Consider the following 11,873-nt stretch of genomic DNA (forward strand, 5'->3'; position numbering starts at 1 on the left):
AAAATTTGTAAGAAAATAAAAGTTTTAGAGTTCGTTGGGGGATTGCTGTCAACTATAGAAATAAAATGACCTTATTACAATTAATAAGTATATTATTATTTATATTTTTCTTGTACTATCCTTAATAAGTATATTTTTGCTCCAAAATCTTATCTAAAATATAAATTGATATGTGCGTTGCTGTGCAAAATTTTTAAATATATATTTTTACTTAGATATACATAATTATGTTAATTTAAACTTTTCACTCAACAAAATGACTTTTTGATTAATATATTTTATAAATAAGTGTACTTGGAATGTATTCTTTTTAAATGTTGGTAAAATTACACTGATATATTTTATTTATTAGGTAAATAAGTACATATTATTATAGTTAAGTATGTATTTAAAATTGAAGAATAATAATTATTTTTTATTTTAATAAATTTATTTAACAAAATAATTATTTTATTATTAAATCCTATGGTTTCATCATTATTTAAATTAGTTTAACTAGTTCTTAATAGTCTGTCTATATATAAATTTTGTTAGTGGTAACAAAATGTATTCATAGATATGCTCTTTAAGCAAATAAAGTACAATGTTGTCAGTGGGGCTAGTCACCAACCTGTGATTGTGACTGTGAATGCGACAGTGGGTGCGGTTGTGGGTTTAGTTTTCACTCGGAGAAATTAAATATTTTCATTTCTTCGCTCTGGTGTCGAGGCAAACAACGCGGCGTTGAGCCCCGTCACTCAAAACGCATTCCCCCCAGAATTTGGCGCACAGTGCGGAACGAAGTGTTTGCGGAATACAGGATAAAGCTAAAAAAAAAGAAAAAAGTACGATATTAAAATAGAAATACAAAAAAAAAGTATTGAAGATTTTACGTATACAAATGTTACTAGGAGAACACAAATTGTAAAATAGTATTAGCATACAACATACGAGTTCACAGTACGTAAAGTTTAATTAAAGAAGTCATTGATTTAGTTATATCATATTATATTCTTACACTTAGGTACATACCATGTGTATTCGTGTAGCAGTCGTCAAATACATCTTGATAACTACAATAAAATTTATTCTGTAAAATTATTTACCAAATCAACTGCAGTAAGTTGCTTACTGTTACTTTATAAGTATCACGCTTTTAATTTCTGTCAATCTTTAAATAAAGTAAATAATTCTATGAAATATAGTAGAAAAACAAATTATCTATGTGTTTGATCGGTATAACATTTTTCATAAAAGAATAGATCATAGTAGAAAATATGTTAAAAAAAACTTAATAAGAGATATCATCGGCATAGCTCTAAATCGCTGTTTTGCATTGAACATATTGCATCTGGTGCCGCCAAAAACAGCTTCCCTGAAGCACAGGCACAAAGTTGGTACACTTTCGTCCCTCTTGTATATTTTTGCGGGCTTTCTGTCACTACTGCTTCTTTTAGATTTTGAAGGATGATATTAGGGGCGTCAATTTTTATCTGTAATTATATTGAAAGCACTGAAAGATACTTATAATATTTAGGAAATTAGATTTAAAATTTATTTCTAATGGTAAATCAGTTTGGAAGAACGTATCATGTAAACGTGATATGATATAAATAGTAGCATAAGCTTACCCCTCCAACAATAGAATTTAGCTTAATGTTGCTATGCGATGTTACGTCAATGCTGCCCGCTCTACTTTCCAAAAATATAGATTGTGGTGCCCTCAAATCTAATCGTCTTGTTAGAGATTCTAATCTGAAAATTTAACATTTAGATAATTTTACATAAAGAGAAAGTATATATGTAATTATATACGTTAAATATATGTATGTATGTCTATAAATTAGTAAAATAATGAAATTTTTGATAAAAATGCAGATACAATAACTTACTGTAAGTCGGAGCCAGGAGGTGCACGCACAACCGGTGTTTGGATAGAACTCTTTACGTTTAGACCCCCTACACCGTCCACCGCCAAGGCTTCTGCATATATTCGTACTTCTTCGCGTGATGCGTAAAATACATCTTTCCCTTTGGCATCACGCACCTCGAACACTCGCCCGCTACATTCTACGCTATCTCTTTCTGCAAAAAAAAATGTAAGTAAATTAAATATTAATTACTTGATTCTTAATTTGTAATAGAGAAATTTAGATTTTTTTTTATATTGGTTAGTTAGGTTATATTTTTCTTATTAATAATTTATCGAAAAATTCGAAAAATATATTATTTTCATATGATGCTTAAATAACAGTGCAATAATGATGGTAAATTAGAAATATACTAACTTAAAATAAACTTTGCTTGTTCTAAGAGGTCTGGTTCCGAAACAAGCACAGTAAAGTTACGGTAAGAGTTTAAGGTGACAGCCTGAGTAGGTTGTGAAGATATTGCTGACGCAATCAGTCTGTCCACGACCCACGCTTGCCCTTCTAGTCGAATGCCATCTTTTATTATAGTTATAGGACCAATTCCTTTCTGTAATATAGTCAAATATAAAATATTATACGATTTTCTAGAAAATAGATAAAAAAAAGAAAAAGAAAAAAAAGACTTGAAATTAGATAAAAAAAGAAAGCACTTACATACGTTAGATGCAATGTGCTGATGACCCATAGCGTCAGTGCTATATTTAAAAATACTAGTAGCATTAAAAATAATACTATCCCATAAAGGCTATTTCTTCTCCAACCCTTAGTTATCCTTTCAGGCAAACAAGCTGCTGTATTTGTAGAATTTGTTTGAATATCTCGAGGTACTGAATCCCCTGTTGGAGTGCATTCCCATCCCCGGACGCCTTCGTTAGTGGTATCTTCGACTCTCATTATGTAATTTTTTTTTAATATGTAGTGGCTCAGTTATTAATATTTTTTACTGTAACAAAAATAAACTACTTTAGAGAATCGCTATGAAATTATGACATAAAAAATATTAAAAAAAATCTATTTTAAAGAATATTTTTTCCCTAACAAAAAAATGACCTAATTCTTGAGATGGGTAAAAACTAAAAGTAATGTAAATGCACAAATTATCTCTTTGTTTGACCAATGTCAGTCACAAATTACATTGTGCAAGCATCGGTGTTAGAGTGAAGGAACACAATTTCGAAATTAAAATGGGCATATATCGGAGTCAGCTCAGCCATTACGTCAGGTTTGATAAGCCCCAAATCCTCGCCGAAACTCGCTAGAAAAATTAATGAGGCTATTGAAATACAAAAACATTCTAATTTCAATAGAGATGACGTTTGGAAACTTTCTACCACCTGGAACCCACTTCATCAGAGGGCAAAATACAGGCAGCTTATTATGGAATTAAGAAATCTTGAGTGGTAGTTTGATATAATGATTATGTCAACTGACATACGGATCTTTCTCTCAGTCTACCTGTGACCACGGACTACTGTAAAGTGTTTGAAACGTCGGATTTCCAAAAAAATAATAATACTAAATATACGCGATTAATTCGGTTAAAGGGTTTTATTTTAAATGCTATGGAAGTAAAATAGATATTTTACTACAGAGAAACTCAGGAAAATCGAATATTAAAGTATTGCAGCTTCCAATACGAGACCGGAAACTGCATCAAATATAATATTATACGAGTATGTCAGGACTTAGGGGATGAAAGAAGTCTAAAACGTGTCTTATTTACATTGAACCTGTAACTGTAGGTGTACTAGAAATAAACACTAATCATATATTGTGTAGGACACTAAATAAGCAGACTAAATTTTTTATCGCCTTAATCGCTATTAAGTCCTTGTTATGTTAACTAAAGTCTGTGGCGCATAATTACTCAATTAAAAAAAAAGAAAAACCTGAAAAACTCAAAGTGCATATTTCTCATTTTTTGGATGGTATATTATATAATTTATATATTTATTTCAACATACATATTTATTAATGTTATATTAAATTAATGAATAATTGAAATATTAACTAGGAACAAGTTTAGTTAGTATGAACTAAATTTAGTGTATTATTATTATGTATTTTTATATATTCTTTATAAAATGTTAAGATATAGAACAATCGTAAAAACTAATTTGTAGCGCGATGTTAATGAACACCACAGTAACGAAAAGCGACTAATGAACTTGTAACGTAGGGCTCTCGAAAAACGAACTTAAGTAGTCTGACTACTGGTAATTGTGTCATTGCTCTACGGAACAAAAGTATTTAACGGTTGTTAACACACGCTTTGTGTTTGTTTATTATATATATATACCAATACAGTATAGTAGATAAACATCTAATTTGTATTGGGATTAAAAAAATAACAATATATTTGTGTAAAAAAACGAATGGTTTTGACTAACGAATAATATATGTAAATCAGTATTTTATGTACATCTCTATCCTGTCTACATTTGCACCCTACACTAAATTTACATTTATATAATATACCTAAAGTAATAAAACTAAGATAATTTGTATTGTAATTGTAAACGGCTTTTTAAAGTGTATTTTACAATATCCTGGTTACCTATATGGTAGGCATTGCGGGGTCTGTCACTGCCTTTGTCGTTGAAGCTTTTCACGTCAATACAAAGGCTGGCACTTCAAAGTGGATATAGCTATAGATTTAGGTTAAAGTAGAATATACTATTGTTTAATAATTTTAGATGTAATACATATACATAAGTCTACTTACTGCGTGTGAAATTATAATGAGAAATCTGCAACAGGTATTTGAAATTTAATAGCAACTTTTAATGTACATTTAGAGCATAGAGCATAGAATATATTAATAAAAATATGAAAAATTTTAATTAAACGTGTTAAGCAAATCTTATGAATTACTAAAATTATAAACAAGCTTTTGTTAACAGTGCAAGCGGCTGCACCGGCCGAGTGATGCGACTAAGACTAGACAAGTTCATAGGTGCTAGAAACAACACTCAAAATATCTAGCGCGAAGCGAAGTAAGGCGAGCGTGCTCTAGAATATAATATCAGGCGGCAGAGTGGCCTGAGCGACTCCCGCGCGGGGCGCCCTCGACGTTGCGCTCTTGGCCCCAGTAATAGACGATATAGTGCGAAAATAGAACCAGAACGGATATCGCCGAGCTTTCCACATAAATAAAATACCAACGTTCGCTGCATTCCTGCCTTTTCAGTTTTTGTTTTATGAATTGCCGAGCCCCAATCGATTTGAGGGCGATGTTTAAAAATAAAACGAGTTCAGATTATCAGACGGTAATAGTCAATGAAACTAGGTAAATTGGCGGTGGCCTATATTCATCGAATAGTAGACGTATCGTAGTATAATGACATACCATCCACGAAACACGGGAACACTACTTGTTGTAGATTATTTAAAGCTTATACTTTTTTATGCACTTTAGCAAAGTTTTTTTTAGATCACTGAAGAACTTTTTCACAGAAATTTATAGTGACTTCACGCCACCAAATTCATCACGAGACTGAAAGCGGCGTGCGCCAGCGTCGGCGATCCCGAATCTGCCTTGTTTTGAAGTGCTGCATTTTTAATCAGGTGCTGTCTCGTGCGGGACATAACTCGGATGTGCTCCAGATACAGCTGAGCCCTTCTATATTATGAATTTCAGTTAGCGGTGTCATTAATGGGTACCTCTGTAATTTAGTTTATAATTTAGTTGTCTCTTTAATTTAAATGATCCACTTTCATGTTTATAATTGAAGAGGTAGGAGAGGAGGAAGAGTCAATTTAAAAAAAAACTTTTTATTAAGTAAATAAAATTTCACTTATTTTATTACAATCAGAGATTAATAAAAATATTTCAACACACGTTATTTGAAACGTAAGCTTTGACTAAAGTTGAAAACAAAAGGTCTCGTCTCCATCTGTATATCTTTGTCATTGTTGACCCGACTGTCACACAGTCTTAAATTAGAGATAAACTTTTGCAAAGTTTTCGTTTATATGTGAAAGTTATGTTAGTTCTGATTTTACTTTGATATGGTAAATTGATGTATTTTTTTGACTTTTTATATAATTTTTCAAGTAGGTTATCTACGTCTATTTTACTAATCTATATATATATAAAATCGAAAGGTCACTCATTCATCACGAAATCTCAGAAACTACATGTGCTAGGAATCTCAAATTTTGCATAGGAGTTACTTATAGGACGTAGGTGCTCGCTAAGACGGGAATTTGCAATATTCGACTTCTAAGGGGTAGTTTTTGGGGTTGAAAGTTTGTATGAGACTTCGTTACTACAAATGCTGGGAGTCTCCAATTTTGCATGGACGTCACTTATAGGACGTAGGATTTCATGAAGACAGAAATTAATAATAACGTAGTTCACGCAGGCGAAGCCGCGGGCGGGCCGCTAATATAATGATAAAATCATAACATTTTTTTTTAAATATTACATTTAACAAACTGGTATGCATATGAGTTTATTATTATTTATCACCGGTTGACAGACAGCATGAACAAACTAATATCACCACAACACGGGATGGCTCTTGCGTCGTCTTTATGAATGAATAATGTGGTTATTTCGAGCTTGTACGTTACAACGGAGTGTTTTGCATATATCAATTTATTATCTGTTGACAACTTTTTTGTTCTCTTTTTAAATATTAATAAAGATATGCATATAAAGCCATCTATTTGTTATAAATATTACACTATTCATTTTTAAACTTCGCTTTTATCATATGGATGATATAATTGCTTACTTGGTATAATCGAAGTGTAATATTGACATATTAATAATATAGTTTTGGTATTAGTCTTCATAAATATAGATTAATTTTACTTACTAAGTCCAATTGACATCTATACAAGTCTTACCGACTATACAAGCAACCGTTCATAGTTGTTTTATATTTATTATCTCCGTATAATGTCGAATAACGTGTCGGTTGATGAATTTTATTTTAAATATTATACACGAAAATGTAAGTGCCAGACCATTAAAAAAAAATGTTATTATATATTTTTTCTTACAAGTAAACATTTTTATTAAGAGCCCGAGTTTAACTGAAATCTATTATATTTTTCCGACGGACTAGAATAAGAATATTTTTATAGTCTCGGTTGCCAAACATTTGAACATGTCAGATAGAGTTGAAAGATAAAAACTTTTTTTGTGAGTTCATGAAGGGCAATGAAATCATATTGGATGTGACGGAATGTTCTATCGAAAGTTTTATTGGGCTGATAAATGTGGGCCTCGAGGGCTGCACGCGGGCGATTTTGATATCGTCCAATTGATGAATTCTATATATGATAAAACCAAAAGTAATTAAAATGATATAGTATTAATAAGAATCAATATTAGCGTCAATAACTGAAGCTTCAGAATGGTGATAGCGCATAGTGTAGAAGAATTTCACTTGCAAAAATAAAATGTAAGCGACAGAGTTTGACGTGATTACATGAACAAGTGCTCAGCTGTGATTCTCGTTTAATTCAGACACTGTTGCCACTCGATCCTGTTTTAGGAAACAATCCCCTTGATCCCAGCGTGATGCTGCATAATGTCGTCCGTGCCGCCAGACCTCCCACTAAACCTATCAATTTAAGAAAATTCTTTCCAAAGGGAAATATTTTGCTGCCGGATTTTATCAAGATACTTTTTAGAATAAAAATTGTGATTCATATTAAGCGTATAATTATACAAAAATTAAGGCTAACTTAATTATATATAAAATGCATTCAATTATAAAATGTAATGATATTTTAAGTAACTGCGAACAAACCGCAAAAATGGCGCGTCCCAAGCAAAAGTTTGCCATCATACCTGCGTCACTTTAAAATTGAAAAACTTTCGCAATGCCTTTCTTATGGAAATAGTTCGCGTTTACGTTTGAGTGAGTTGTCATTGTGGGGATTCAGTGCTGCAGTTTCATTGTAATAATACTTTATACGACTAATGGGAAATATTTAAAAGCACTTTTCTGTATAAACTGTTTTAGAAGTTACCAAGCTTTTTTTTTTATTAAAAGTTACTTTTACTGAGTGAGTCCCGTCATGACTTTCAGTATTTTAGTGAATTATTTTGTAAATAAATCCAAAATTAAGTAACGTAACAGCTCATAAATTAATATATTTGTTTATTGTTAAATATATTCATTTTTTAGGCGAATTTAAAAATCAACATCAATTAGCCTTATTGAGAAGTTGCTATAAAGTACAGATAATTTTTAGGACAATGAAAAGCACGGCGCGATAGCTTCATTGTAAATCCACATGAAATATTGATACAGTTTCGTGTAAACGTGTAACAAATGCGGTAATTTAAGCCACCTGCCAGCGGCCGCGATTCGCGCCCCGTGCCTACTATGCACCACTTTTTACATACCTTGTATTGCTTTTTTCAATGCATCGATTATTTTTTAATTTCCTTCAATTTGTTACTTTAATTTAAAATTTTGTTCACCAATTTATTTAGTTATAATTAATCCTAATGGCAAAACCATAAGTAAATTATTCATTAAAAAGAGTCATGTATAAAAAAACATATTTTATATTATAGGGTAGTTAATAAACAAACATTCATATATCCACGTGCCTGTTTCTAAAAACGTTTATTTATAAGAGCATTTATACAGACATGTTATTCTTGTGTTGATTTAGGACTATGGAGAGGGTATTAGACTGTCCATTCTTATTTTTTTTATCTCTATGTTACACTAAAGGTTGTATAAACGTAATTCGATTTGTTATTCTTATTTATTCATGATTATCAACCAAATAATATTGGGATTAATTATTATTACTTCTTTTACAGGTGATAAATGGTAAAATAAAAATGTTATTTTACATTCAAAATATTTTTTTAATACTTGTCAGTGGAAATACGCTTTTTTTCTTCAAGTTTCAGGTATTTTCAGATTAATTAATATAACGAGGTATATATTTTCAATCGATTGCTTAATATCTCCGCCTATTTGTTATTTTATACTGAACCAAATCGATGTAATGATTATAAGTTGGAACTAACTGTATGTAGTTAAGAAACATAATTAAATAAATTAATGGCCGCATTATTTATTTCTTTAATTATTCGTTTATCATTTGTTAATAATATTTAGTTTATTAATAGTGCCTTCACGATCTATGATTATTGCTAATCCAATTATTATAGATTAATGTAAATTTATAATTATTATTTATTTATTGAAATGTTTATTTATTATTAATAGAAGATTATTATTTATCAACAAAGTGAAAACGTAAAGTACACTTATTTTCATATCGCCGTTCAATATATTGCTTTGCCTGAGTGGGTTGTGCAGAAAAGACTCTAATAGTAATAGCGCAATCATCTAATGAATACTTCCGGGCAGATAAGCTTCGATTAAATGGTTTCTTTATTACCAAAGGAAAGGCGCGTTCCCTTTACGTTCACATAGAGATATCAGTTAGATATGGCAATATAGATGCTCAACATACAACGTTGCTATATAAAAAAAATATTAACCTAAACCTAGAAAAAATAATTTCTCTCTTTATCAAATTGGCACTAAATATCACTAACTATTTTTGAATGATAAATCAAAAACGGAGAAATGAACGTAATTGCCGGTGTTCTACATTTAAATATCAATTACATTTATAAATTATTTCCGTTATAAAGACAGCCCGGCTCGGTTAGATTTCAAGATAAGTGTTGTTATATGTGTGTGTGTTCGTCCCGCTCCGCAATTTATCGCCTGCATATCCTTTCAGCGGGTAGATAATGACCGCAGTAAAACGTTTAAGCACGGAATAACTGGTGCTGGGGGCCGTTATTACAATATTATGAATAGCTCGCTCCGTGGCGGCGCTCGGCGTCTCGCTTCTCGTTCTTTTGTGCGTTCTTTGTACAGCCTACTGTGTTGGAACTTCCAATTACTGAAAAAGACTTAAAATTTACGACGCAATCGAGTAACGGAATGAATTTGTGTTAATTGAAAACGTATACAGTTGGTGTTCAATAAAGTTAGCGTTCATATAAACATTTCACGTCAAAATAAGAATTTAAATAATTATAAAAATATTTCTATAAAAATATACATTATATTCAAAGTATAAGCATAAATAATTACGTCATATTATATACAACTAGGTCTATGTTAACGGTATTGCGAGCAAGAGGCAAGCAGAGGCTATAACAAAGAATATACATACCGAACATATACCGTTCCTTTAAAACAGGGGTTGGTTGCCCGCCCTCGCTGAAGGATACAAGCAGGCTTTGCTCCGGGCGGCTAGTAATTAGCAACGCTTTCCTTCCGTTCTCGCCGACTCGCACTGCGCGCCGCCCTTACAACTACTACGCTTCTTGCCTTCTTATAGCGTGACATCGTTTCGTTATATACAAAAAATATTGCCGTCGCGGCGTCTTTTTCCCAAACAAAGGAGTATTTTACAAAAGAACGTCATTGTAAAAATGTGCTCATTAAGTTATCTTTATATAAATTTTTTGCAGGACAGAAAAATTTACAAGATTTCATATGTGATACAATGTATCCGTCATTATGACGCCCATCAAATAAATTCTTAATCATATATTTCATAAAGAACCCGAGTAAATGTAATATTTTCTTACTTTGTGTAATTTAATTTAAATTATAAGATTTTTTCTTATATTCGTTCAAATCGGTGCGGCACTTCGGATTCCCCATAATCCGTTCAATTTTGAACTGCCGAGCAGCGCACGGGTCGCAGTAATCACGGCGGTTCCAAGTGGATTTCCCCTACACTAGCTTCGAGGACTTCAACTGCTGGCTATTACTCGAAGATAAAGCATGATTATGTTTTTCCAATGAGATTTTATATATGAGAGAGTTCTTTTTTAATTGATTAAAGAAATATTTAATTTAGTCTTTAGATCGCGTAAATTTCACTACGTTAAATCTAATACTTGACATAGTGTGTGAATGTGTTGCCCATTTAAAAAAAAACCTCATTACAGGCAACTGCGGCGCGGACGAGTGCCGTCTTTGAAGGCCTGCGCCGCTACTGCGGTATTATTCCAGATTATACCGGCTTCCATACAAATGAAATCTCGCTTAAACCACTGCAATTTCGGAACGAGAAAATAAGGCTCAAAAGTTGTTTTACTACACTCACACTTTCTAGTACGTAAGTCTTTTCGAATTGAGAGCTGTTAAGCTCAGCTTTCTTTACGTTTAATTTTGTTGAATTAAAGAATAGATTGATCGTTTTGTTTGAGTGTATTTGGAATATCTAAAATACAATTAATATATTTGAGGCGAGTCGTGGCGTAGGGGCACAAGCGTAAGACTTTAAATGCGGCTGGCTATGGGTTTAATTCCAGATTTCATTTCTTCACTCTCGTGCAGAGGCAAAGCGCGGTGTTTGGTTTTGCCAATCAACAGGCAATCGCTTTCGGAATTCGGCGAAAAGTGGAGAACGGAATTTCTTAATATTAGGTTCCTTCAGCCTACCCTGCTGTGTGCGGGATACAGCGTGAAGCTGATTTTTTTTAGGTATTTAATTTTTGGTTGTCAAACTTGTTGGTGGTTGTGTGAGTCTAAAAAACTTAGTAGTATAATAGTATAATACGAATAATAATTATAACAACTGAGATATATTGCATAGTTTGGTCATTGTCAAAATAGTAGTATAGAGGTAACACAATAGTCATTATATATTTAGTTTCTATCTCCTCAGAGACTACGTTTGTGGTTCCTACCATTAGTACGATTGAGTACTCGCCTATATAATGCCCTGTGAATTTGAACCTCATTTGAGTATTTATCCAAGAGCCAATGGTTCCAATAGATAATGTGATTACAGTATATTTTGCAGGAAAAGGGGAAACTAAGTTTAACTTAGTTTTTTACAACTGTGACTGTGAATTTAATATTTTTTTTAACTTTACGTTGTATCCAGCACATATTTGGCAGATGGAACCTGGGAACCTAGTGCTAAGACATTCCGTTC

The 11,873-nt window shown here is 32.1% G+C and overlaps 1 protein-coding gene across 4 annotated transcripts; it reads right to left on the bottom strand.

Moving 5' to 3' along the window:
• Window positions 1-277: 277 nt before the first annotated feature.
• Window positions 278-10,362, bottom strand: LOC146530061 (delta-sarcoglycan-like). Of its 4 annotated transcripts, XR_014878901.1 has the most exons (7): window positions 5,260-5,425; window positions 2,565-2,853; window positions 2,268-2,457; window positions 1,872-2,064; window positions 1,611-1,734; window positions 1,012-1,472; window positions 283-806 (listed from the first exon to the last, which is right to left on the bottom strand). XR_014878901.1 is itself a non-coding variant. In XM_085200209.1 (6 exons), the coding sequence occupies exons 2-6, from the start codon at window positions 2,802-2,804 to the stop codon at window positions 1,284-1,286; spliced, it is 936 nt and encodes a 311-aa protein (XP_085056335.1). In that variant the 5' UTR covers window positions 2,805-2,853; window positions 10,092-10,362; the 3' UTR covers window positions 278-1,283. The 4 variants fall into 4 exon arrangements, 3 of the variants coding, with proteins under 3 accessions (XP_085056335.1, XP_085056334.1, XP_085056333.1); XM_085200209.1 differs by lacking the exon at window positions 5,260-5,425 and adding an exon at window positions 10,092-10,362 and having other exon boundaries at window positions 278-1,472; XM_085200208.1 differs by lacking the exon at window positions 5,260-5,425 and adding an exon at window positions 4,636-4,897 and having other exon boundaries at window positions 278-1,472.
• Window positions 10,363-11,873: the final 1,511 nt, after the last annotated feature.

This window comes from Heliconius melpomene, chromosome 17 (assembly GCF_056956725.1).
Source record: "Heliconius melpomene rosina isolate 202511_hmr_F chromosome 17, ASM5695672v1, whole genome shotgun sequence".
Lineage (NCBI taxonomy): Eukaryota > Metazoa > Arthropoda > Insecta > Lepidoptera > Nymphalidae > Heliconius > Heliconius melpomene.

Excerpts from the sequence above, each read along its gene's own strand:
- LOC146530061 (XM_085200209.1), bottom strand. The coding sequence starts at position 2,804 with ATGAGAGTCGAAGATACCACTAACGAAGGCGTCCGGGGATGGGAATGC. Across the intron at positions 2,458-2,564 it reads GCACATTGCATCTAACGTAT|AAAGGAATTGGTCCTATAAC; the intron begins GTAAGTGCTTTC and ends ACTATATTACAG. Across the intron at positions 1,735-1,871 it reads CCTCCTGGCTCCGACTTACA|ATTAGAATCTCTAACAAGAC; the intron begins GTAAGTTATTGT and ends TTAAATTTTCAG.